The sequence below is a fragment of the Atractosteus spatula genome, chromosome 18 (genome assembly GCF_055471065.1).
Source record: "Atractosteus spatula isolate fAtrSpa1 chromosome 18, fAtrSpa1.hap1, whole genome shotgun sequence".
NCBI classification, from domain to species: Eukaryota; Metazoa; Chordata; class Actinopteri; order Semionotiformes; family Lepisosteidae; genus Atractosteus; species Atractosteus spatula.
In genome coordinates, this window is record NC_142723.1 from 5,727,323 (window position 1) to 5,755,258 (window position 27,936).

At 48.1% G+C, this 27,936-nt stretch overlaps 1 protein-coding gene and 1 long non-coding RNA gene across 4 annotated transcripts; one reads left to right on the forward strand and one right to left on the reverse strand.

The window, feature by feature from the left end:
- Positions 1–1,639: 1,639 nt before the first annotated feature.
- traf7 (TNF receptor-associated factor 7) lies at positions 1,640–24,182 on the reverse strand. Of its 3 annotated transcripts, none has more exons than XM_088936904.1 (21): positions 24,115–24,182; positions 19,382–19,511; positions 18,923–18,983; positions 18,238–18,329; positions 15,702–15,818; positions 15,262–15,354; positions 13,721–13,754; positions 13,006–13,189; positions 12,562–12,696; positions 11,697–11,914; positions 11,358–11,431; positions 10,956–11,004; positions 10,658–10,785; positions 10,284–10,366; positions 10,125–10,164; positions 9,893–10,009; positions 8,142–8,264; positions 6,717–6,836; positions 5,922–6,053; positions 3,708–3,827; positions 1,640–3,499 (listed from the first exon to the last, which is right to left on the reverse strand). In XM_088936904.1, the coding sequence occupies exons 2-21, from the start codon at positions 19,472–19,474 to the stop codon at positions 3,485–3,487; spliced, it is 2,028 nt and encodes a 675-aa protein (XP_088793030.1). In that variant the 5' UTR covers positions 19,475–19,511; positions 24,115–24,182; the 3' UTR covers positions 1,640–3,484. The 3 variants fall into 3 exon arrangements, with proteins under 3 accessions (XP_088793030.1, XP_088793031.1, XP_088793029.1); XM_088936905.1 differs by lacking the exon at positions 24,115–24,182 and adding an exon at positions 21,825–22,023 and having other exon boundaries at positions 18,923–18,980; XM_088936903.1 differs by lacking the exon at positions 24,115–24,182 and adding an exon at positions 21,825–22,009.
- Positions 24,183–24,509: 327 nt separating this feature from the next.
- On the forward strand, positions 24,510–27,349 carry LOC148818459 (uncharacterized). Its single transcript, XR_016094427.1, has 5 exons — positions 24,510–24,662; positions 25,355–25,495; positions 25,855–25,913; positions 26,206–26,287; positions 26,951–27,349. It is a non-coding gene; the product is annotated as an uncharacterized LOC148818459 (long non-coding RNA).
- The last annotated feature ends 587 nt before the right edge of the window (positions 27,350–27,936 follow it).

The following is a 27,936-nucleotide window of genomic DNA, read 5'->3' on the forward strand; positions in this document are numbered from 1 at the left end:
TTGTGGGAAATGACAAAACGGGCCTGCTGAAGCAAGAGTTCTGTATTGTAAAAAGAAAAAAAATCCGTTTTATTTTTATTCTGTGGACGCACCGACGAGACGAAAAAAAAACGAAGCGGAGGAGCTTCTCGGGGAAGTCCGTAAAACGCCAGGCTGTATCCGTGTCGAGTTGACGTTTCTTCCTTGTACAGTCCCTGCTGTGACTGGCGGCTGAGCAGCGCTGTTCTGGCAGCGACTGCCTTTACAGCCATCTGCTCTAAATAAATGTTATATACAAAACGTGGAAGTGCAGACTCGGTCATTTCTCCTCGGATCCACACTCTTGTGCATCAGATTTCCAAAAGGACTTGCAGAATCCATTTGCATTTGACCCACATTTGCTAATCAGGACTCCTGCGACACCCTTGTTAAACACTTTATTTGAATGTGGTCTCAGGTACCCAGAATAGCACATTCATTCCTAGCTGAGCTGTGGCATAAACCTTAAGAACCACTTTTCCAAAAGACTTAACTTGTATACAACTACCCCTGACCTCCCACATGCTATAATCTCCATTTTGGAACAATATTCCCAACCAATTAGCAAAGCTATGACAGCATTGTATAAAAAGCCTTTTTTGAAGGTGTTACGCAAGTTTACGATTTGCCATTAGACCACACTCAAATAAGCCTTGGCCCTTGTTTGTCAGCACGACAAGATCATTTATCACCCACACTTTTCAGATCCTATTTACCTAATGCAATAAATGTGACTTTTGCTCAGTGTTTACACCTGCAACTTGGAAAAACCTGGCCCGTCATGCAAATCACTCCTGCTCAAACTACGGGGAACAGCGGGAGAGTTCTAGTCCCAGTTCAGCCAGAGGGACATTAATTACATCATTTCAGAAAACACAACCAAGAATAAACATGACAATTAGATCATCAGGCAAAAATTGGTATGCAATTCATTTCACAGGCGCCTACATGGATTCGAAGCTTATAGCAGGTCCTGTCTATGGCAGTAAAACTAGTAGATAAGAAGACAACTCTTCCACCAAACAGCAAAACAGCACTGATCATACAGTAATAGTTTAACTCTTGGAGGTGTGAAGATTGACGACCGTTACAATTAGATACTGCCTCACTCACGGGTAAGAACTGTGCTTTGGAGAACTAGCAACACGCACCAATATCATTTTGCAGTATTCCAAACCTGAACATGCACAAAAGCATGGAATTTCAGTGTCACAGACCGGGAACACACACCATGTGCCAGAACCTGGTCAATATCTGCAGTGTGGGCATAAATCCAGACTTTGTATAAACACAAACATTTGACACGGTCACCAGTCATGGTATATATCACAGCGATGCTGAACCTACCTGCAGATCGTGAGTTCCTTTTTCAAAGTTTGCACAGGTTCTATTGTATTGTGGATGAGCGAATCTGCAGCATTTATATGCCCATGTGTTTCCTGAGCACTGTCAGCACGTTGTGAGGGAACAGGGTCATGCTGTTAAGCAAAGGAATACCAGAAGGCTCCAGGCATTTGCAACTACAGCAGAAGACGTCTCTACCAACCCCCTGCAGTGTAATGCTAACCCCATGTGTGCGATTTCTCAAAACAAGCAGTTTGGCGAACAAATGAACAGGCACCGTTAACAAAGAGTATATTGTTTTAATGGTCAAATCAAGTCCAACAAAGTGTATAAGGGAACATCTACATTACCGATGTGGAAAATACAATCCTGGCGCCAAAAAAACAAAATGAAAAGAAGTCGTACCTTGCCTTTTCGCCTCTCCACAGAGTTCGAGCAGTCTCAGATGAAACCTGTGGGCGTGTATTTATTGGCACTGCAAATTCACTTTGCTGCATCCCTCGCAAAAAAGCTCCGTTTCACAGCCCTGCCTGCGACACACTGTGTCACCAGGCTCAGCGCGATTTCGGCCTCCACTAAAGTAAAAGCAGCTTATCGGGCGCCTGTGTTGTTTATGTCGAGGTTTTTTTTCCCCCATTTGGAGCTCTGGAATCTGTGACCGATCAGGAGACGTTCAGGGCCTACTGGGAAACCTTAACGGCATCCCACGGTTTTTGGGAAACCCAGCCACAAAATCAACAGAATCAGGGTTTGTTTTTTGTTTTTTAAGGAAATGCCGCAAAGAAACGTACGCTTTAAGTTAAAAACAGTCTAGTAGTTTACAACATTATTGTACACGTATATTAAAAAAAGGGCCTATCTAAAATAGACAGCAGCACTTCGATTTAAAAACGCTTCGGCAATGATTTTGTTAAAGCAGCCTTTTAATGCAGCTCGATTGGTTCTTGGGGGGAAGCGGAGGGACACGGGCACAGACAGTCGAGTTCAAGCCCTCCCTTCCTGGGGAATTCAGCTTTCCCAGCTCATTTTCGGAGGTCAACACATCGGTGGGGAGCGATGACGCAGCTCATTTATTAAGAAAAAAACCCGGTGCACTTTGATCAAAAACGGGAGGAGGTGGGTGCCGGCGCGTTCCTGGGCCCGTGACCGCATGCTGGGGAACGAAGGGGCATGAAGGCCTGTCAGCACGCCCCCAAAAAAAGCACGCGTGGAGGAGATCCGTATTCACATCCTCCCCAAAACAAGAAAAAACTAAAGCAGGGGAACAGCAGAAAGACGGTGGGTTCTGTGCTCATCTCTCAATGGACAGCGGTGCGATCGAGCTTTAAACTTTTAAACAGCCAGAAGAAAGACCCTCTCGTGTGTGTCTGTGTGGACTGCGTATCTCTCCGTGCCCCTCTCTCTCTCGCAGTGGGGGGTGTCCTTGCCGTGCCAAGAGCTGTGCCAGTGGCGCTCACAGGGGTGTGTTTTTGGCTTTTCTGATGAGGCAGCAGGAATGCAGCCCGACGGCGAGACCAGGGAAAGAGGGCTGGAGCCTCTCCAGCACACGGTCAGATAAGGTAGATGTCTCAGGGTCTGGGAACCAGTGCCGTCAGCCCTCCCTGAACCCCCTGCGTCTGTCCAGCCTGAAAAGGCATCATAAGTGAGGGTCCAGCTTCAGCGGGAAAAGGGGGTCAAAGCAACGCTCGTCACTTGGAAACAGCAGAACCCATACACAACACCGTCCATCCGACCGGCCCTTAACAGCGAGGCTGCCCTTTGTGTTCTGGGCACGCGAGGTCTTGTTCAGATCCACAGGTCCGAGGAGCTCCCCTCAGTGAATTTCTGCGTCGCCCAGTCTTTCCGCAGTGCCCGGGAAAAACGAGAGCCCTCTCTTCAATCATCGGGATGCTGGCTCTGATTTTCGTTCCCTGTCCCCACCCCCACCCCCGCCCCACAACATGGCACTAAATTCACATAACTCAGCTGGGCAAATAAAAAGTTCTTTAAAATAAAAACTATCTTGCCAGCCTGGCGTTCAGGAATCGGGTTCAGCACAGTCCAGCAGGGATCGGACCGTGCGCGTGAGGGCTCCCCAAGGCGTGCAAACACAGCTGCCAGGCATCAGGGGCTGACCGCTGGCTCAACAGGTCCACACCTATCGCACACAGAGACAGAGGGGATGTCAGAATGAGACCGCGTATGACCAGACAGGCAAAACCCGTATTGGAATGCAGGTGGAAAGTCAGCTCCTTGAAACTGGAACAAAAGCCATTCTAGATCCTTTTCTTTGTAATGCGAGGGATTCTGATCTGCAACGCGGACAAAATCCCCGGCGCGGCGACCCTCCCCTGCGCAGTACGTACCTTGACGGTGCTGTCCACGGCTCCGGAAAAGAGGCGCCCGCGGGAGACAGCCAGCGCGGTCACGCTGCCCTGGTGGCGCAGCAGGGTCTGGGTGCAGATCATGTTGTCCATGCTCCACACCTGGGGGGGGGTGGGGGGGGGAGGAGGAGGACAGGGTTAGGGCAGATCCTCCGAAATCCTGACGGCTCTTGAAGGGACACTGGAGCCCCACAAACGGAAGCCGAAGCTGTTGCCAGGCCAGCAGCAACTGACCCTCGCAGATCATCGAGTTCTGACTTCTTTTTCCCTTTCCTTCCCTGGGACACTAGTACCAATTTATATCAGTAGTATCAGATACTATAGTAATAAAATAATAAACTATTTTTATATAGCGCACTTAGAATTGGCTTTTTACAAAAAAACATACACAAAGGAGGGAGGCAGCAGAATGAAACAGTTACAGAAGGAAAGCAAAGGGACGGACACAGAACCAGTTAAATACAAGCCCTTCTAAAGAAGAAGGTTTGGAGTCTTGATTTGAAAGCGCTCAGGAAGGTGACTCTCTGATAGTCCTTAGGAATAGAATTGCAGAGCTTCTGGGCATGGCAGGAGAAGATGCTGTCACCCACAGAGTATAGACGGGCTTTTTGGGACAGGAGACCAGAAATAGATGAATGAAGGTTGTGACGATTTCAGACATACTGTGGCGCCAAGCCATGTAGAGTCAAGCCTTATACATGAGCATGAGGATTTTGAAATCAACACAAAACCCGACAGGAAGCCATTGCAAGGACTCCAGGATTGGAGTAATATCTAATATAACTACAATTCACCTGGAATAACACCCAAAAATTAAGTGTACTAAAAGGCTTATGAGCAGTGATTGCGAATCACTGACAGCTGCGTCTGATTAAACACGGCTGTTGTCCTTTCTGCTGAACATTTGTTATAAACTCCATTAAATTAAATGCAGTAGTAAATGTTATCATTAAAATCATAAGATAAATATTACAGCTGTTGAAAAGTTATCACCAGATTAAAACTGTAAGTGATTTAAAGGTATCAAGAGTGCTTATTCTGCATTTCTTTTCAACCACGTCAGATAAGTTTTGCGTTTTTATTACTAGTAATGGAGGCAAGGGGAATTCTAATTACCTCACCCCCCTAACTACACTGTTAAGCGTCTGATATCGAGTAAGAAAAACCACAGAACCTGTGAAAAGATGGTTCTCCTATAATCTGCTTTGTTATTAAGCCCGTGCCTTCATTGCAGTAGTATTTCCTTTGAATCACAGAGCTCCATAACTGTATTTTCGTAGGTTCATTACATCTGCAATTGATTGCAGGCAGCAGCTAATATGGAATTGAGCACCAAGCATTCCCAACAGCTTTCTGTACAATACCTGTAAATATTGAGGACAAATATTGAGCAAAATTACTGTGGGTTGTTGCCTGGTGAAGAAATGATTTCCTGCTGTACTGTATATTTCTCTATTAGTAATTAATGTTTGCCTCTGATATTGCCTTCCATACTCAGACACATCCAGAGGCATTTATAGAGGCATTTTTTATGCCGCTATAAACCATAAACAGCTTTAAATTTGATATACAGTACACCAAAATACTTTACATTTTGTGTTCAACTACTGATTGCAGCAAGATTACAGCAATTAGTAACAGATGATAATTGACTACTGAAAACTTCAGTCACCCAGCTCCAGTGTCAAAACCTGGATTTCCTACAGTTATTATTATTATTAACCCTAAGCCATAACAAAAGTGCTCACGTGCATGAAATTAAAGTAGACGTTTCTTCCGTTTCCGAGCACTGAACATTTCAACCCTGCACAACCCGAAAGGCTCAGATCAGCTCTCTCCTCCGACACCCTGCATGCAGAGACCAGTCCGCTCCCTCTCCTTAAAGGGGCTTCAGCATGACCAGTTTCCAGTGGGATGAACAGCTCAGCCCAAGCTGGGCACAGGGCAGCAAAACCACCTTTCCTGCAGCTCTACCTCAATCTGCTCTGCACCCAGATCAATGCAACAGCTAAACCCTCCAAATATGAATCCTCGCACCGTTCAAGGGAACAGGGAGAGAAAATAAAGCAGTGCATTTCTCCAGGCTGTCCACAGTACCTCCAGGCCACTTGCAATAAATCACCAGCCTGAAGCCCGACGTCCACTGCACCTCACGGTCTGGGATGGCATCGTATTCTCGAAGGCGCACCGGCTTACCCTGAGCGAGCGGTCGTAGGAAGCGCTGAACACTTTGGTCTGGTCTGGAGTGGAGATCACCGCCAGGGCGTACACCGTGCCCACGTGCCCCGTCAGCGTGCGCACCTGCTCCTTGGACTCGATGTCCCAGACCTGCCGACGCCAACGCACGGGCCAGGATGAGCGTTCGTGCACGAGCACAGTGGGGGGAAACGTTCGGTACAGTTTGACTTTTACGCAGCACGTCGAAGTTTGACGATTTTCTGTGCTATCCCTTTAAGAGTCAAGTATCTCCTTGTGCGGTGCAAAACAATGACGCCTGCAATCCGGGAGTACTTTACATCCATGCATTTTCCAAATGCTTCTTCCAACTCAGAGCTGGGGGGGGGGAGCCAGAGCCTATCCTGGCAGGCAACAGATGCAAGGCGAGATACACCCTGGATGGGACGCCAGTCCATCCCAGGGCACACACAGACACTCAATTGCACCAGGATCTATTTTCCCAGAAGCCAATTACCCTACCAGAACGTTAGGGAGGAAATACATGGGAACATGGGGAGAACATACAAACTTCACGCAGACAGCACCTCACGAATTCACCCCAGGGTCCCAGCGCTACAAGGCAGCAACGCTAACCCCCGCGCAACTGTGCCTCAGGAAGAGTTTTGTGGTCAATTCTCTACGACTGCGATTAGATGAATCAACTGGATTCAAAAGCACTTAATCAGCTGAAACTCAGGCTGTTGGAAGCCGATTAAACGGACGCCTGATTCTCCGGAGCCGCAGAGACCCTGCAGTTGCAGGAGGTGGCCTTACGTGGATGAGGTTCTCATAGGTGCCACAGACGATGTGGTGGTTGGTGACAGCGATGGAGTAGACACTGCCCCCTGACGTCTGCAGCACATGGACGCACTCCAGAGAGCGGATATCCCAGATCTGGGAGAGACAGAGACAGACAAATTGAGGCTTCCACAAATTCTCTTTGTGTCTGGTAACTATCGTGATTCCATGTTTGTATTTTAAAATAGGAATATCTTTGCCTCTATGGAACCACCAGCTATAAGCAAGATAACCACTCTGCTACATCACAGGCACTAAATACACTCTTTGCAGTTCAATAAGACCTCACACAAACAGGAAATATTTGGTTTTCATGTTGTGTGTGTGTGGTTCAGCGTGTGAGTCACTCTTTATTTACTTCACTGTGGGACAGGCTGTTTCCTTGCCTCCAAGGATGCCGTGTACAATTAGACACTGCGCTTTGCGGTCTCCATTACAGATTTCCAAAAGCCATGGGAATAATAAAAAAAAAAGTCAAATACGTGCCAAAGTCTTTCAGAGTTTTAAAAAAAACAAATCTGCCAAGAAAGATAATTTGAGAAGAAAAAAAGACAAAGGCAATCTAATCCACCAGAGAGACAGACATGAGGAAAAAAATGCAGTTGAGAAGAAAGGGCCCCTGGATCTCCTTTCTTATCAGTCCTGGAAAAACTGAGTAGTCCCACAGATGGAAGCCATCATCCAGGTTTCCAAGGCAACACTGGATTGTTTATGACACATCTGGATCCCTGAGCCAGCATTGGCCGAAAGAGAGGCTCGGCTCCGCCCACAACGCTGGGTACAGCCCACAGCCTGGAGGGGGGAGAGACTGCCTCTTTAAACCAGAACATGATGCAACCCTGTGAAACTGACCCTGCATACCTTACAGTTTCTGTAGCAGCTGAAGTGGGAGGAAAAGAGCTGTACGATGAAACTTCAGATTTGAGTCTCACTTCCACCACAAGAAGTGACAGCTGTTTTTCTGGAAATACCATTAAAAGCATTTCCAGTGTATCTCTAACTTTCTCTCTCCTTTTGTACTAGCTAAAAAAGGTCAATGTACTTTTTATTCATACCGATAGTCAACAGCTTGCTGGTTTTGTCTGTTAGAAGAGAAACGTGCATTTTCTCTAGCACAGCAGTAATACAGGCCAGCTTTCAGTTCACTTTGGTGTGAAAATGCACACTGAGCAGAAAACGCTATAAGCCTGCCAAGCACTACAGTCAGGACTGAAAGGGATTTATTAAAACAAAGGCACATCTGCAGCAGTGTGTGTGGAACGGATTTCCTAGTCATGCTAGGAGCATTTGTTGGCTTATGAGAATGTCCAGTGAGATATTGGATTCACATGTTTAACAAGAACCATCCATGCCCACTGGCCTGTGGACAGTACCCTCCCTGCAGCTCAAATGCCCTCTCACCTTGATGGTCTGGTAGGAGCCGCTGTACAGGTGGTTCTGGGAAGCAACGAGAGCTCGGACCCAGTGGTTCAGTCCCGTCAGCTCCTTCTTCAGCTTCAGTTCCGTGCCCACGATGTCCCACACCTGCAACAACAGGCAGTAACACACCCATTACTGCGCTGTACTGATGGGGACATACTCAATACCTTCCACACCAAGACACTGAACCGCTTCACTAACAGGCTGTACAGACATGTAGATACTCAAAACCTTCCACACCAAGACACTGAACCGCTTCACTAACAGACTGTACAGACATGTAGATACTCAAAACCTTCCACACCAAGACACTGAACCGCTTCACTAACAGGCTGTACAGACATGTAGATACTCAAAACCTTCCACACCAAGACACTAAACCACTTCACTAACAGGCTGTACAGACATGTAGATACTCAAAACCTTCCACACCAAGACACTGAACCACTTTACTAACAGGCTCTACAGACATGTAGATACTCAAAACCTTCCACACCAAGACACTAAACCACTTCACTAACAGGCTGTACAGACATGTAGATACTCAAAACCTTCCACACCAAGACACTGAACCGCTTCACTAACAGACTGTACTGATGAGGAGATACTGAATATCTATAACAAGAGACACAGGACAGCTCAAGTACCACACTGTATGGAAACCTGATTAAGAGACACTGAGACAATTACAGATTTAATAACATCATAGTTCATGGCACAATGTACAAAGACAACAATGTGCAAAAATACAGAGGAGAAAAAAATGCAAAATGTTTGCGTCCTGCTACTTTACGCCTTTACTGTACAACATGTTTAATGCTCAAGAGTTGCAATTTACGATGGCAGATAATGGCAACAGTGCTACAAACACTCTCCTCTCTCAGCATCAAAACAGAAAGCTGTATTTGGCAGGGTGACTGTCCAACATGACATCACCGTGCTGACATTTCACAGCGAGACAGAAAAACAGGAACAATAGAAAGAGGAAAGTCCCTAACAGCAATGAGCTCATCTTGCTCGGCCCGCCACCCCCCTCCTCTGTTACCACGGTGACGAGGGCAGGAGTGGAGTCAGAGTTCTGGACACTGCCCAGACAGAGGCCTGCAAGTCTTAACAAAACCAATCCACTATAACGCCTTCAGTCTCGCTTGGTCATCAACCCAGACACACAAACCAGACACACAACCCACCCCCCTCGACCAAATATACCCACACTATACACTAAAAAAAAAAACAAATATGGAAAGGCTGTTCGGGTTTAATAACTTTTACAACCTGTTGTTAATCACAAGAACGCAAGCATACAGATTTGGACTTCTTCTTAGTTTCTACCACTTAAGGAGCTTTTAACCTGTAAATCTCCTCTAATTATCTCTTATGTGAAGGGGATGCGGAGGTAAGTATCGCATGTGTGGAATGGGCTTCTTATCTGTCAGCCTGTGATTTTCCGGAACCTTCTCAAATATACCAGTTGCGGTTTAGTCATGGAACAAGTTTTTTCCTCTGCTATCTAATGACAGGCATGATGGGATGTGAGCCACAGAAACAAAACACAAAACGAATAATGGACATTTAAAAACGTATATAACAAGGCGAAAAGCTGAAAGGAAGGAGCGTTCCCAAAACTGTTTCTACGTCTTCTATGTCCAAATGTCAGAACGACTGACGTGCACGATATTCAGACACACACAAGAACACGGTACCAAAAAACGGCCCGGGTGACACTCGCTGACCTTTATCGCTTTAAGGGAGCCGCTGAAGAGCATGTTGTGCGAGGACACCAGCGTGCACACCGGGTTGTCGTGAGCCCGGATAGTGTTCACTTTCTGTAGCGTCTGGATATCCCACACCTGGACACAGACAGACAGAAAGAGACACATCAGGACGGCACACACAGAAGATGAGAGGGAGCCTTGAAGATCTTTAGCGGCTGCCCAGGTAGACACCGCTGTTCAGATCACTTACAATGATCGTGCAGTCTGCCGAACCGCTGTACAGCTTGTTCCTGCATTTAAAAAAAAGAGATGCAAGCCATCAGCAAACTTGTAAGATCAACTGAATGTATTTAAAGCCATTGCAACACAACTCCAGAAAACTCTTTAAAACACAAAGGAAACTGCTCACCCCTGAATGCACAGCGCCAACACAATGCCATCGTGCCCCTCCAACGTCTTCTGGCACTTGTACGTGGTGCAGGTGTCCCAGACCTGGGGAAAGAGACAGAGCAGCAGTGAGGGGAGAGGCAAGGAAACAGAGTAGATGCAGATCCAGCAGATGTTTAGGAACACAAAAGACAGCCCAAGTGAGAGATAATACAGAGAGGGGATAATAAAGAGCTAAAAAGCAAGGAAGAGACCAGACAGATGGACAAAGAAGCATGCCAAACACAAAGCCAGCAGAGCGTGAAGGTGGACAAATGGGGAGAATGAGGGACAGGAAGGAGTAGACCAGATAACCGAACGAACGGCTGCAAAGCAAAGGTAAGGAATGAATTGAACCTTGATGGTCTTGTCAGAGGAGCCGCTGAAGAGCAGGTCTCCAGTGGAGTAGACACACAGGCACCATACGGGCCCCTGGTGGCCCACGAAGGTGCCCTTGCACTTGAATATCTGCTGGGGGTCATAAGCTGCAACACAGGCAGACACGCACAGGGGAAATCAGAACCAGCTTACACTTACCCTTGACAAAATGTTAAAGCTGGTTGGATTGCGCCCACAAGAAAATCAGACTGTGGACTCTCTAGGAGGTCACAAGCAAATGGGAAGCCCGCGCGACACACAAGGCAGAGATACTCACAGCCCAGGATCCCCATGTTGAGTCTAGCGTTGATATGTGACAGCTCGTCCTGCAACACAAATGAGAGAGATAATGGTTGCAAAAAGATTATAACGGTCCGACAGCACACTGGTAGCGCCGACGGTGCCTATTTACAGTAACAAACAGCTCCAGCTTTACAACACTGGACAACTGAGCTTTACTCAGAAGGGACGCGGAGGTTTAAAATAAATAAAAAAAACAGTGGCGAATCCATCAGTGCTTGCTTTCCAGGCTCTGGACGTTTTAAACGGAGGACCAGAAGTATAAATGAAATCGGGACGGCAGGAGGCATGGCCTTATTTATTACTGCTGCACTGTTTTCTGGCCAGTGGTTCCTAACAGCAGGGAGATGCACACAAAGCACTGAGCAAAAGGGCTTACGTTAAGCATGGAGGCATCTCGGCGGAACTCCATCAGGTCCTCGCTCAGCTTGCTCTGGTTCTCATCCAGAACATCTGCAAGACGAGCACAGCGTCAGCCACGGCACCCCCAGAGATAGCTACGACAGCAGCCACACTTGTAATGCTGATCATACTACTGTGGAGAACTCAGCCCTGACTTGGTGGCCTCTGCAGATCACATTTACTACAACACGGAGAGTACATTTTCAAAAAGCTTGCTTTTCTCCAAATCCATTTGAAACGTGCTTCCTCTGAACCAAAACCGGCTGCAGGAAATGTCCCAGTTCGGGCCGCCGCCGCCCGCTGCCCCGTCTCTCACCGAACTTCAGCTCCAGGTTCTTCTCCAGCTGGTCCAGCTTCTCGGAGAGCTTGCCCAGCATGGAGCGCAAGAAGGCGATGTCCTGGTCCTTCTGGGCCAGCGCCACCTGCATCTCGTGGAAGCGGTCGTCGGTCTGCTGCAGGAACTCCTTCAGGCCCTCGAACTTGCACACCTCCAGGTGCGCCTCGTACGTGTCCTGGTTCCCGATGAAGGTGCACCTGGGGCAGCGGAGGAGATCAGAGGCGAGGCTCAGGAAGAATCCGCCCTCCCAGAATGCACCCTGTTGGCCGAGCCCGCACTGAATTGTGGGAACGTCAGTCCTGAACACCGCACCTGCACAGTGACTTCCATCCCAGCCCTGGGGAGCCAATTACTGCCCTGTTTTGGTTTTTTTTTTGGTGCTTTTTGTCCCCCTCCCACCCACATCTCCTCATTTTCATGTGCAGGCCAGACGTGCACAATGAGCAGCCAATTCAGATCACAAAACCTGTCAGCGCTTTCAATGCAACAAAAAGCAAAAGACGAACACCCCTTGTCCTACTTTCTTCTCCCCTTATGAAGTACAGAAGTACAGGCGTTAGGAAGGTGAATCTGTCACACAAATGCACGCCAACTAACCCAAGAGCACTGACGAAGATGCCTGCCCTATAAAGACTGCATCATTCTACAAATACACTACTGTCCAAGAAGTCTCACAGTAACACAGCTTTTGGAGTATGGAAGTATAGAAGTGGCACAGAAGAAAAGAAAAAAGCATCACATCCCAGGGTTACAAACCCACCACAATCCCATGTCAGCTCAGGGAGGATTGCTCAAGTTGCACCACGTTGCTGACCAAAAACGGCTCGGGGGTGGCCGTACCTACCCATATTTGGAGTGGGGGCACTTGATGTGTTCACACTCCTTCAGGTGGGCCTCCAGGTTCATGGTGAGCAGAGGGGGACAGCTGGGGTTGTTGGGGCACCGCACTGGGCGATAGTCACAGCTCCCCTCGTGGTCCCTAAGGAAAACCAGAGCAGAATCGTCCAGCCCCCTTCCTCTCGATCACTCTCTGCCTCATTCCCTCCCTCCCCCCCCCCCCCCCCCCACTGTCCCTCAGGTGTGACCACCATAACAACAGACTGGCCCACCCTGAAATGCTCTGAACACAAAAATCCACAGAGCTCCCAGAGTCACGTTTCAGTCAGATATTAAAACATCTGGTCACTCCGAGACGCGCTGATTTCAGTCAACCGCAACACCCCCCCTGCCAGCCAGATGAGAACGAGAGTGTGCAGAGAGGAGAGAGAGAGAGAGCCAGGTGACTCACTTCCTGGCGCTGAGTTTGATGGTGAAGGGGCAGCCCAGGGGATCCACCTCAAAGGCACCCGGTTTGCCACCGGCAGCGGGACGGCACCCGTATTTGCAGTGGACGAAGAGCTCGCCGATCTGCTCCGCCACGGCGATGTTATTCACCACCACGGTCAGCTTGGCATTGTCCACAGGGCACTTCTCTGCAGCCACATCAACAACAAGCAAAAAGAGCTGCTCACTTTCAGTGTCCCCCACAGGACGCTGCCCTTCTGTAACCCAAAGGAGTGTGCAACTTCTTCTGAAACAGCGCGGCGAGAGGCAGCGCCGTGGGAAATGTTGCATGGAGAGCAAGAGAACGGGCAGACAAGACTCAGACCCCTTAGGCTAGAACTTTCACTGCCCTGCAAAAGACATGAGCTCTGCAAAACAATGGCATGCTCCTATGGGCTTTGGAGAAAAAGCGTACCGCCCCATGAAACTGAACTTAAAAAAAAAAAACTTTCTTCTTCTCAGGAAGAGAGATCCGCTTCTCTTTGGGCTGTCCCTTTACCTCTGGACCTCCTCTCAGTAAGGGCCAGTCCACCTGTGCTCAGAAAAGGGGCAGGACTTGTTCCCTTTTGTGCAAAGTGGACACAAGCCGATCGATCAGTAAAACAAGACTCACACACTCACACACATATACATATACTCACACACACTCACACACAAATACACACATATACACCCCCTACCTGAGGTCAAGGCACATCGTCTGCAGAAGGTGTGCTGTGGAAGAGAGAGAGTGATCAGTCGAGCCAGGGCAAGTGGAACTGCACTGCTGTGGGTGTGAGAGTGTCAAGGTGCACAAAGCCGGCCGTCGGGGCGAGCGAGGTGAAAACTGCCACCAGTCGCTGCTCAGAACTGCGCTCTCAGCTTCCTTCCTGCTGTGCCGCTTTTCAAAGAACAGGCCAGAAAAATACAGCTGCCGGATTTGACTTGCAGTATCTCACCTTGACACATAACCCGAACCTTCACAGACTATCGTGTCACAAAAGCGTTTTTACTCACATAAAATGAACGATCATTTGCACGAGTCTTTAGATGTCCTTTTGATACGATCCATCAAGAAAAGAGATCTAGTGATTTTAAAAAAAGAAAACTGCGGCTCTTCATTTCCAAAAGCACTTTACTGAGGGTGCTCCAGGAAGAATGCCCTGCTGTGTAGGTGGGTGCGAGTGTGAATCATTTAGGGTTATGGGAGTATGGAACAAGTTCTCAAGCCATGCTGTTGATGTCAAAGCCCTTATTTCAAGAGATATCGACTTTTGAGAAACGGCTGGATGAGATTCTCAAATCAGCTACCAAAGGGGCTAGATGAGCTGAAAAACCTGCTCTTGTACGTGACCTTTCTTATTCCCGAAACTACAAAAATCCTGCAACCGCAGCTCCAGAATTCGCAGTGTCATTCATGTGCAAACATAGCATTGCAAGCTATGTGAAAAAGGCTGCATAGATGCACAGCACAAGAAGACAATCAGCTGATAGGCGCCAAAACCGTAATGATCTTGAACCATCAGAGTCAACTTCAACCACATGGCTTGGGAGATGGTTCCAGTCTCCCTCAACCTCTGTGTAATCAAGGGCCTCCCGTTTCTGATCCTGAGGGAACCTGAAGGTAAGACGTTCGGATTTAAGAACTCTTGGAAAAGCCAGCCCAAGCCAAGTTGGTCAGTGCTTTTTCCAGATTCCGAATATTCAACCGCCTATTTTTAGACTTAAGAGATTCAGGTTCCCTTAGTCCAGGGGGCGACCAAAATAAAAAGCCATTTTTGATTTTTAATCTGGCAGCAAACGTGGCATTTCAAGAGCCTGGATACATGTGAATATGAGAGGGCCCGTCATACACAATGTCCAAGCAGACAAGTTTCCTCCCTACACCAGTCTCAGCAACGTTCCTAGAACTGACCCCTGCCTATCTGAAGGAACTGCCACTAATAGCTTATTAAACAGCCTATTTTTAACATTGGATTTCCATAGGGATTTTATTATTTCTTGGTCAAAAGTCTTCTGAAAGACCATAAGCATCACCTGCCCTAAAACGAAACTCCAAAAACCCGAAAGTGTTTTAAAGCACGCACGGGCATTTCGGCAGGCAGTCATCACACACAGGCTTCGGCAGCTGTATCAGTGGCAGCGGCACACAGGGAGGGTGGTTCCTCGGGTGCAGCCGGATCAGGACCGGGGGGCAGGAATGAGAGGGGGAGGGAAGAGAAGCACAGGTCCCCTGACTCACCCCACACGTCGTGATCACAGGGTCTTTGAACACACTGCAGCACAGCTGACAGCACAGCTTCACCGAGGGCTGCTCTGCAAACACCTGGGGCTCCTGGGAAACAGAAGGGCATGATGGGCCAGACGGCAAACCAGGATCAACAACAAGTCCACAGCTCTACTGCAACAACACCACAGAGTAACGGAACAACAGGAACTATGAGGCCAGAATTAGCTTACGCTCTTTCTTTTAAACGAACAAGAGATTTTAACTGCTGCACACTGGTGGTGGTGGAGGGGAGGAGTCCCCATTACCTCTGAAGCTCTGTGAAAGGCGCTATATAAGCGCAAGGAAGATGTGTTTATTATTTATTTATACCGTCAAATGGGGAGAAACTCTAAATCCAATGCTAGATGGGTAGGATTAGTGCCTAGCCGGAGCTCAGACACAGGTCTGCTCACCGTGTCCTCCTCCTCCTCGTGCAGGGAGAAGGTGGAGCGCAGGGACATGGTGGACTCGGAGTGCAGCGAGCGCACGGAGATCGCCGAGTCCGAGCGGCGTGGCGTGCTGATGGGAGGCTGCGGGCGAGAAAGAGAGGGGGAGCAGGGTGAGCACTGACGAGAGAGAGAGAGACGGTTTCATTCCTCCAAGCCTGGCTGGTTTCGTCCTCTGCTGCTCGCGTTCTCTTGCAGCGGTGCAGGAAAACGAAAAACACCCAGTCCAGAAAATGCATCAGCCATAGAGGCAGTTTTTTTTATTTGACTGCTCGTCGCAGGCTAAGCAGATGGAGCGAACTGGCTCTTGCATGGTCTGCCCCGGCACGGTCTCTGCAGTCCCTCACAGTGGGACAGACGGGACGCACAGGCCCCTGAGTCCAAAGCCCTGTGCACAGCCATGTCTCAGCCCACGTGGTGGCTGTGAGAAGCTCGACAAGTTGTCTATTCCCCAAGAGAGCTTCATTTGAAATCCCCTCGGCTTTTAAAAGTCAGAGCCTTCAGAAAAAGAGGAAAAAGCCGAGATCCCATTATGTCAATAACGCAGCTACTGCGACAGCTTTCTCTGCTCTTAATCAGTTTCCACGAGCTACTTCCTCCATCTTGCATGATTTCAGAACAGTAACGCCACACTGGAGGGTGTAAAATCTATTTTGGGATGGGAAAAACTATAGACACTCCAGACACGATTTTCTCCAAAAGCAGTAAACTGATTACTCTGACAATCCCAGCCTGTGCTTTCATTTTAAAAGAGAACACGATTTCTGTCATCACACTGATAGGTCTTATACCTGTTAATGATGCCTTCCACAAAACGACCAATATACTCATTATCGTCCAATGTCCAATACCTTCCAGTTTTACAGACTGCTACAAAATGGACATTTGTTTCCCCTTGGCACCAAAACGTAAATAAAACTGACAGTTTCCTCTTGGTAAAGCTCATTTCTAAATTCACGTCCCTTTGAAATCACTGTACAGTACGATACACACAGAATCAGAGCCATAGGACTCCAGGAAAACACCACAAAACAGCCAGCAAGTGCAGAGTTTCACGGGGGACATGCCTCCTAAAATAAGCACAGCAGTCGTATCTGCGTTTCATTCGCAAAAGCATAATGCACACTCGCAGAAGAGCCGAGAAAAGGCAAAGGGGGAGTTTTTCCCAAATCACGTTAACAGGCGTTTCACGGGGAGTGCCCAGTTTTAACACAACCACGCCGAATCCCCTTCTCCGTTTACCCAATTCAAATTTGGAAAAAAACCTGCGCAGCTCTGCAAAAGCGAGAGCTGGCCCGATCACCATCGCCGCTGCGCTGAAGCCATCAGGAAGAGCTGCTTACTTACAGGACCTTAAACGCCGCACACTCTGGCCTCCTTTCTGGTTCAAATTTAGAATTTAGAACATCTCAGAGGCGCATCCAGTCCTTCTGCTGTGCACCAGCCCGGCTCAGCTGTGTCTCTGCACAACAGCAGGGCCACTTGTTGCCCCAGCACTGCTCATTCCCAGTGCCAATTTCACTCCAGAAACCGGGGAGGGCGAGGGGGGGGGGGGGGGGGGGACACTTCCTGCTATTCATTTAGAAGCGAGTGCTGCAGCACAGTTTCCTGTGCTGGAAAGGGACGGGCGAGGGGGGGGGGGGGGAGTTCACCAGTACAGCAATCAAGAAACAGCACAGAGAAACGCTAACTGATATATAGAGAGCCGGGGGATTTGCTGGGAAGAGCTCGCCGCACATGCAGAGCAGCCCAGCCAGGTCTCGGCAAGATCCGAGGAAGCACAGGCACGGCAATTGTGATTCATCAGCAGAACGGGGAGCAGCCGACGGAAACATGCAAGAAGACAGCCAACAACGCACAGACCGGCAGACACAGCGACGTGCCATGTGGTGTCGGAGGGGTGTTTCAACTGCACGCGAATGAAAAAGCCACCGACATCTCCGAGACGGCTGTCGGTATCCCCTACACGGACACTATGTTCTCCGGCATTATTGTCAGAGCGTCCTACTATGACCTGGCCCTAAGGAGAAAGCATTGTGGCAAATCTGTCTAGGACGTCTAGCTTAACACGCGTTCAGCTGGTGAGCAAGGCTGATCCGTTTCAGCATGTCTTTGTTGCACTGCAAACTGGTCTCAACGGCCTTTTGCTGTGCTCCGATACAAGTGTGCCACGGACTGCACTTGGACAGTACAGGAGGGAAGATGTTTCACGAGTCACACTGGTGAGTTTCTCTCTGCAACGGACCTGGCCGGCAGCACTCTGCCTTCGAACAGACCCAAGAGGATTAAGAAAACGATCACGCGTCATGCGGGCCCCGTGCCAACCCGATTCCACTCAACGAGCTTTACTTGGCGTGACCGATGAGAGCTGCCAAAGCAGAGACACTAAGTGCCGCGCGCTGCAATGCCCCACAACCAGGGGGCTCTCCGGCACTGCCGTACTGGGGTCACGCCCCCTGGGGTAGCCCCTGCAGGTGCAGACGGAGGTGGCGGGGGCACTGACCATGCCGTCGTCCTCATCCCGGGGGGAGTAGGTCATGGTGCTGGAGGAGGAGGGAGTCCGCCGATGTTGCTTGTAATTGGTGGATCCTTCAGCTGGGAAAGCACACACAAACAGATGGCAGAATCAGAGAGATGCAGCCACCCAGCGGTCCAGAAGTGGCACAGAAAGGCTTTCCAGAGATCTGAGGTCATATAAAACAAAAGGAAATGATCGAGCGCAGGGCCCTCATCCTGTAGGCCTCTGGGCTCCTGGACTGTGAGGCTCTGCTATTGATGATCAGCTCCAGAAAGACTCACTGATCGACAGTCCATTCAGGACAATGTCCAGTGACTGTGAGGGCACCCGGATAAAAAGGCAGGATATATCCAGGACCTGGCCCGTAGGGACTACAGAACAGACCGTAACCAGCACAAAAAAAAAAAAGACTCAGATCAAACATAATCCTCTTCAAATGTCATATTTTTAACCAAACTCTCAATTTTTATTTTTACAAAAATATTCTGAATAACGTTGCCAGTGCACTCATCAGAAGAGCTCCTTGCGCCAGCCCAGTGGAAACACTATCAAGCGACAGGTCTGGAGTCCGCAGGCGGGTTAGAATTGAGGGAATTCAGGCCCTGTCTCGAAATTAAAGACTGCAGCAATAAATGCAGCATGAGGCAAGCACGCAGAGAATCAGACTAACCTTTCGTAATAGTGGTGACTGTTGCATATGCAGGTCCAAAGGTGGTCTCCATCCTAGTCTGCTATAAAGAGAAAAAAAAAGGTTTGATGCTGCTGTTGAGTCACGCAGTGAGGAAGATGAATCCCTTAGAGACCACATGGCACCACAGTGCACATGTCCCCCCTGCTTGCAAACAGGAAGATCTGCAGATGTGCTCGGAAATCTCCAAATATTTAACTGCCCAAGACTTAAATGTCTCCCAATCTACTTTCAAAGAATTATTGCTGTAACAATATGTGTCCAAAAACAGTGAAATACATCAGCTTTAAAGGTGGTATTCATTTATTGCTGAATTATCCTAAAAACGACTATCCTAAAATAGGTTAGACAAAAAAACGCCAGAGAATACCTTTGTTTTAAGTCTGCTCTTAAACTCGGCTGCTATCCCCCTCCCCAGCCCTGCCAGAAGGCCCTCCTTACCGTGTTTGCAGTGTCGGCAGGTGGGACACTGGCCACGGCTGCTGCAGCACCTCCAGAAAAACGGTTGTAGCGCAGAGTCTTACTGGAGCTCATAGTCCAGCACAGCCTCCCTGGACCTGACAGTTGCACCCTGAGAGGCAAAAAACCCACACTGTCAGCCCATCAGCGATCTTGTCTCCCCTTTCGTTTGTCACTGTAGCCCGAGATTGGACACTGCCCTCCATGACACCGACTGCCCATTGACTAAGCCCTCCATGACGCCGGCTGCCGATTGGCTACCGCACTCAGGACGCCGGCTGCCGATTGGCTACCGCACTCGGGACGCCGGCTGCCGATTGGCTACCGCACTCTGGCACTCCATAACTCCAGAGACCACTGTAACCCCAGGCTGACAGCTAAATGGAAACTCTGCTCTGTGGCCAAGATTTTAGTTTTCTTTCCAGCAAGAGTGCCAAAACATCTGTTATGATAGTTAATTACTTCTTTTTACTAAAACAGGAACTTCAAATATCTTTGGGGGCCATGTTTTTGTTTGCAAACTGAGCTTATGTTGCAGCCTACCCGAAAGACATTTCCTTGAGTATGGAAAACTTCAGAACCCATCCTTTTTGTTCTGCATTCCTCACCCCCCCCCCACAGTCTCAACCGTGACAGTAAACCGAAAGAAATGAGCACGAGTCTATCCACCAGCGCTGCAACAGTCTGAGCAGGAACAAAAGGGCAAAGACACAGAAAACGGACACCTGTACGGCACACTGGGCACAACAGAACCCACCCAGAACTAAAGCACGAGTTACTGTTGACTTAAGCAGTGGGAGGCCTGATTAGGGGGGCAGGGCTGGAACTACAGGATTTTTTTTCCCATTTCTGAAACCAGAAAGACACAAAAGAAATGGCCCTGTGAAACTTCACTGAACAGTCAGTGGTGAGTGGAGAGTCAGCTGGCTTTGCAGTAGCAAAATCCAACCTACAATTAATGCTCTCCAGCCATGGCGGAGATTATACACAACAGATCCCCAAATAACAGGTTGCAAACCACTGTCTGTTTCACAGTAATTCACTCAAGGGGTCCCTTGCCATTTTCCTTCTGTTACCAATTTCTATTCCTGGTTGGAAAAAAAGCTATCCAGTTGCTGGCAATGGCCTGATCCCACACTGTACCTGTGACACAAGAGGGCTGTCCATGCTGATATGAGACAGAAAGCACTGTATCTGCAACTTAATTATCACAAGTACACAGGTAGTCTCCATCTCCCTAGAAGGTGGACAACCTCTTAAAGAATCTCTCCTTTTCCTTTACTCAGTTTTTCCTCAAAATCAAGTCTTCCAACAACTAGAGCTGGAGGCTGTGTGGGCTAGTAGCTATAAAGAAAGCTATCCCTCACTAGTGACCTCAAACTGACATGGTCTTCACCTCAGACTCAAGGGACTATGAAATGTCCTACTTTCCACATTCTGTGTACAAATGTAAGATGAAGAATTAACAGTAAAATGTGGCACTGGAATTTGAGGTTTCAGTATCCTGCGCTGCAGAAACATTACCATCAAGTTCCTGGGAAAATGTCTCGCACGTAAACATTTCCGAAAATTAGACGCCATACTTTCGAACAGCGAAGAAGGAAAATAGTCAATACTAATGGTCACAAAATATGTTCCAAACAACTAAGACCATGTTTCAAAGTAGGAAAAGAAATTCTAAACCATCCTGCTCTATAAAGCCTTAAACGACTTCTGACAGTTACTAACTAGTTCAAAAGACTAATATACTGAACTCAAGTTGCCTTGGATAAACATCGTCGGCTACATACATCAAAATATTATTAACGGCAATAATTATTGGCGACAAGGACGCGATCATTGCACAATGTTAAGTCAATCCAGTGTTAATGATGAATCTTGCAGAAATCGATTAGGAGAGATGACATAATCCATTTGTAATCCCGCGGTAAAGGGTTATCGACTAAAAATTGAAATCTGGAGATACAATCGGGTCTGTTTAAGAATACAACTTCTAGGGGGAGCAAAACAAAATCACTTCAAGATAACCCTGTGAGCGCTAGCTACCGCCAATAACAGGGAGAGCTCGGAGCTCAAGAAAAACTGCGCACTACTGAATTCCGTAACTGCGTTAAAAACAAAACCGGGCTGAATGAAATCGATGGCTCGATTAAAAACACAGAAGTGAGAGAAGGTCCGGGCCCACCTCCCCCTGCAAAAAAAAAGCAACTCAAAGTCAGCCAACCTGATTTTGGAAAATGTGACTCATAACAAACGAAACCTTAGAGGGAAAAATAATTGAAAACGTTTTAGTTGATTAAATCCGCTAAACAAAAATTCCAGAAAGTTACTATCTGTTTGCGAGCGATGAAATGCCCGAAGAAAACCCAGATCACACAGCTAAATGCACAACGTCAGAAGACAACGCTGCGGTCCGGCTGTTTACCTGTTGGAGGCAGTTACCTCTAATTCACTCACAAAGACTGTAAACCTACAGCCTTGCGTTGAAGCCTAGTGCACATTTCTGTACAATGACGGTAATGAATGAAACAAAAGTTCTTCAATTAATCCAATTACAGTCCTCAAAGCACGCTGAGACCCGTCTGCCAGTGCTGCTCCGCACGGTGATGTAAACAGAAAGGCACGCGACGGGACTGCCTGTATGCTAATGAGGCGGCGCCTCGGCCAATCGGAACAGAGGCTGCCCACCCTCCGCTTACTACTGTACTATTCCAAAGTGACGTCAGTGTCCCTTACCAGCACTTTTTTTTTTAGATTTCACAACAGTAATGAATAGAGCCGCCTACGCCGTATCATAGTCCATATCCGAATGCTAAAAAAAAAAATCCGGAGCTGTATAATTTCCGAGACGAGTTCACAAACACGTTTAAGTCACCGTAGCCGTCTTACTGATCGACATCAATCTGTTCTTCCTTCCAAAAATCGACACGAGGCTACAAATTAAACTGCCTCTACTTGCGCCACACAAAAGCATTGTGTTCTTTACTTGTTCCGAGAGCAACAGCAGCAACTCACTTTGATATGAACACAATTGCATGTGTTGGTACACCGCCTGCAAAGTAAATAATTACATTCATAACCATAGCTGAGAGCTCATTAATGCGAATGGTTTCAAAGGTCAACAATTATTACAATACATCTGCGTCCGTTCTCTACAATGATTTCGCACTTCCTCTGTATGACGAGTACAGTCGCTGCGAATTTAACATTTTTCATTCAGCGTGTCAACTGTATATCTGATACAGCGTGCTCCTCGCCCCTAGCAATAGCACTTCGGGTCAGATTCAGACGTCTGTGGCTTTTTCCAGACTCGCACTCCAGTAACTGCAGAGACTTCGCGCAGGCAGCCAAGTGAAGACTTCATCTCTTCAATCAAACTCAACTTACTAGTTTTAAGGGAGAATGCGTTACTAACGCGACACTGAGGGCTGGAGCAATGAATCGGATATGACGCCTGTGTCATTTAAGCAGCCTGTACAAAACAATCTGAAACACGAGTACATAAATGTTGGGCTTCATCACTCCGCTCTCCTCCCCACTGAGAGCTGGTCTGTGGGGAGCGTACTGGTGCACTATGGCTGCCGTCGCATCATCCAGCTGGGGCTGCACACTGGAGGGGAGTCCCCATGACCTGTCAAGCGCTTTGAGGGGAGTGTCTAGAAAAGCGCTATATAAATGGAAGGATTTATCCCTTAAGATACTTCTATGAACAGGTTTCTCAAAAGGGGAAACGCATTTCGTCTAAAAAGACATGAACACGAACAGAGAGTTTATAGTATGGATCTGCTGCCACCGACAGTCTGTATTGTGCGCTTTTGTTTCACTGTTGAAATCTACCGAGCCCCACTCTTCCAGCGCAAGCGGAAGGAGACCCCACACATATCACGGGGATCCCAGCTCCCCACATGCCCCCCCCCCCCCCCCACCCCTACTTCAGGCAACGTCGCCGTTTCAAACCTTTCATCACTAAACCGAAAGATACAGAGCACAAAGAAACAAGAGGACACCTCAGAAAGCACCACAGACCCCGAGTCCGTCAAGTCTCGCACGAACACAGCTCATCGCACCTCAGACGGGAATGCGTGTCGACACTTTGTGACACTAGACGGCTCGCTGGCTCTCAGCGAGATCTTCCCAGACACAGCGCCCGATGCGTGGTGCATCTCCTTCCCTCGGTGACGACGTGTACTGGCGCTTTTCTCGTATGAATTCACTGAACCAGCCAGCGCGACGGATCGCACACTAAACAAACGCAGCCCCTGCTGAGCCGGCGGCAGTCTCGGTGGAAACTCTCCTACCTTGCCAGGAACACCGTGGTCATCAAATCTTTTTTTTACGGACACTCTCCACATCAGCCCATTGGTTCGCAAGCTAATCGTTGTGTCGCCAAGACACGTATGGCGTTAGCCAGCTGTGTTACGATTGCTTTTAAAGAAACGGAAACAGATGTCTAGGAGAGTCAAAAATTCATAGCAGTCTTGCAGTTGTATCCAGATTTTAATTAGACATTTGTTCTCGTCTCTCGGCACATGGATCGCTGTCGTACTCTCAATAAGCTGTGACTCGTTAGGGCTATTTCTGGTCTAGAATTAGGAGAGAGAGATTCCGAGTTACGATGGTGTCAGCCGCAAACACCCGGACCTAAGGGCTAGCAAGACAGTTTTGGACGAACTACGCGATGGAAAACCTGTGTATAACGAACTCAAACCTCTTACCAATGATGCAAAAGCACTCAGCCTGCTGTTATAGTCCACATCTTCTTCCCTGACAGCGGCCAGATTTTTGAGGAAGTGAACTGTTTACCGGGCATTGTGGGGCTTGTAGTGCATTTATTCAGCTGGGACCTTCGATTCCAAATCAATCCCCGATCAAGTGAGCACTACAGAACCCACAATTCTTTTCGACACCGCCCTCCCATCCACGCTCCGCCCACAGCTGGATGCTCATTGGCTATAGCTCCATCAGTCTATTGTACTACTTTTATCTACCATTGGTCGTCCTTCAAGTCAGTTTCCCTCTCACGATAAAACTCACATTTGATTCGTGACCAAATACATTTTAAATAGCCAATAGGAAGCTTCCCCTTCTTCCAGCGGAAAAGGAGTGCTGCTTTAGAATTCAGAGGCGATTGGTTCCTTCGCATAAGAAACTGGTATTTTTGCATTGACTATCCAATAAGAAGTGTGAATTCAGGCCGGAGCCAGACCTTCACCCCATAAATTCCTTTCGCGGGGCTACGAGCCTCTCTTTTCGCTCGGTGGAGGTGAGTGGTGGTTTGCTGTAGTTCTTGCTAATGTTAGTAAAAGCTCAGCATTTCCGTGCATTAGTTTTATTAAATCTGGCTTGTCTCGGGGAAGTCCAGCTGTCCATTACGATTGCTTGCCGAAGTACTGAATGTAGTGGGCGCAGCTGTTTTTCAGCGTAGGCGTGCTGGATTGACCTAGGCTAGGCCATGTGGGCACAACGTGGCTTTGTGTAGGAAACGCATAGCTCCACGTACAAAGGTCTGCCCAGTTTGCAGACTTAAATGGACGCATCTGCGCACCCCAAGGTGCGGCTACGGGCCTACATCGGGCCCGCTCGGAGTTGGGTTTCATGCGGGATTTTAACAGACGAGCGTCTTCCTCTTGTGAGAATAGTCCGAGTCTCCTTCAGTGTTAATGATGAATCTATTCTTATTTCTGACACTTCCGATGAACAGTCCTTGATTTCACTCCATGTTCTGAAACACTGTGGACTCGACTGATCGTATGAACGCGGGATGCACGAGTAATACACTCGCATATGAAGTGAGAAGCGTGTCCTTTATCGGTAGAAGTTTCTCAGCGACTGAAAAGCTTCACCCCTGTTCGCCTAGGCTGTGCCTCTGTACTTGTTTCATGTGAAAGCAATTGCATGGGAGGTTGCGCTGAGATTGTTTAAGGAACCGGCTGTATATTTTACTTCTGGTTTTAGTGACACGTGGTGACGTGCTGCCGATCGTTGTGGAGAAATTCAAGATGGCGACGTCGCAACAGCGTGTCCCGAGAGGTTGTGGGGACAGATCCGAGTGGAGTGGCAGGGGTTTGTCCGCAGGCACTCGAGGGACTTGAAATGGTGAGTCACCTGCGCGAAAGTGGGCTGGTTTGTGATTGAAATCGCAGAATTCAAATTGGCTCCTAATCTAAATCGAGATGGTACTGTCGGTTCAAGGGCTCCCCGTCTCTGCACAGTGTTCATGATGAATGATTTTTCCATTTCTGACACTTCCAATGAGCAGGCCACCCTGTGGCCTCTGATTTCACTCCATGTTCTGAAGCACTGTGGTCACTGCAGGTCAGGTTTGTGAAATGTTTCCATGATGCCCTACTCGGGACATGATGGCTAACCAGGACCTCTGTGGTGACTTGAGCAGGAAAGCTCTTTCCGAGTTGGGGGAGGAAGGATGGTTAACGTTCCGTTTCTTGGCTCAACAGATCACCCCAGACGCCGAGACGGGCTTGGGTGAAGAGCAGACGTCGAGAGATTTGAAATGGTGAGTTTATCCTTCTGTCCGACTTTTAAAAAAATCTCCCCTCGATCTGACCGAACAGCCCTTTCCGGTCTCCGCACGGTGTTCGTGATGAATCATTTCGTATTTCTGACACTTCCAATGAACATACTGCCCAGCAGTCCTTGATTTCACCTCATGTTCTGAAGCACTGTGACAAACGGGAAGCTTTTCGAAGTCAGCTGGTTTTTATCCGTCGATACTGGAGCTTGTGTAGCGTAAGTATTGAGGTTGGGTTGCACAGTGATTCTAAGAGGATGGCTGGTCTTTATTTCAGGAATGTCAACCCTCCCCATGCAACGTGGTGTTGGGGGAGGTCTCGTGGTGGCTCGGCAGGCCTGGTGACTGGAGGGAGAGAGGTAAGGAAGTCGGTGTTCAAGCATTGGGGGTGGGGGGGACCCCACCTCACCTCACACCTGCTAGTTCTCATTCAAACCAAAATGAATCCTCAAGTGAACTGCCCAGTAGCTTGTTTAGATCATGAAGGTTGGAGATAACCTAGGAGGTTATTTCTTCAGTTGCTCTTTAACCGATTATGATCAGTTCTCGGTTCCTATTAAAACCCATTAAGTCCGTGTTCGTTAAGAGCTCAGGTGTTGGGTCCAGGATTGGGATTGATCCTTGCACCTGACCTAAAAGCTCAGTATTGTCTCCTCTTTCAAGAAATAGTAATTGATCCAAGAATCTCATCCAGGTAATGACCAAGAGATGGCCTCGTTATTTTCTTACCTCGAGTTGTCCTGAAAAGGGAGTTCTTGAACGTGTAGTCCTGCATGTTGACTCAGTTTTATAGTAGCACTGACTTCTTCTGTGGTCTGAACAATCATTGCACAGTTTTACAATTTCCTGCACTGCCGCAGCTGTCCAACAAACTGGGGTTGGTTCTTCCAGATCTAGAATTTAGTACGTGAACGTCGGTCGGCTGCGTGGCGTGTATTTTTGAATCTAGAAGTAACGATGGGTAGGGTGTGACTGCAGGGGTGGTTGAAAGAGGCCTTAATGGATGGTTTGCGGTCTTGCAGGTGACGGGGGATGGTGGACCTCTCCAGCTGTAGGGGCAGAGCTGGCCTGGCCCGCACTAGTCAAGATGGGGGCCCAACACACTCTCTCTCTGGACCATTCCACTGTAATAAAATGTATTTTGATGACTCGGGCGCTTGCTTGTTCGGTTTGTGGCCTCAGTTGTGATTGAGGGAGGAGAACCTTCATGTTGTAAATCCTAACTCGAAGCCTCCTGTTCCTAGACTCGACCGTCAAATTGCGATGTGTGAGAATTGAACAAATTTTTAAAAAGGCAGAGCTGTAAAGCAAAATTAGAGAAGCTAAACCGATGTAATGCATTACAGGCACATTCTAATTAATGTGCCTTCCTGTGTAAAGGCACTGGCTGCATGTTTTTAATAAAGCCTTTTAAATCTCGAGTCCTACCTCTCCTTTCTGCTGCATGTTGGTGTACCAGCTGTCTCTGCAGGCTCAACCTGCACTTGTTGATCCAGAGGTCCACTCCTGCTTGCAGGTCTCTTCTGGCACAGTGGAAGAGCTCTTGAGCTATGCTGCTTCTCTTCCAAGTGTTGCCTTGTCATCTTTTTGAAGAACTTGAGTGCAGAAAAGGAAGAGGTGTATGCTGTTCAGTATTGACCTCAATCAGGTGGCTGTGTGCTATTCATGGAGTCTTCCCTCATTGTTACAGGATGCTGTGGTTTCTGCCTAAAGACATTCTAGTTAGGTTTGATGGGCTATTCCAAGTTCTGTTCTTCCATCCTGCAGCTGTGCATCTGTGTAGGCCACTGTCCCATGACTTTCATCAGAATAAATTGTAAGATTAGGTCAAATATTCTGCTTCAAGAAATCTAACTAAGAGAGGCTGAGATCCAAGTCATTTAAATATGCATCAGTCTATCCATTAAAGCTGAAGTTTTAAGGGGTGCTGAAATTCTTGCTAGGCTAAAGAACACTTGTAATTTCACTAAAACGCCACAAGAGGGAGTGCTTTACTTTGCTATGTGCC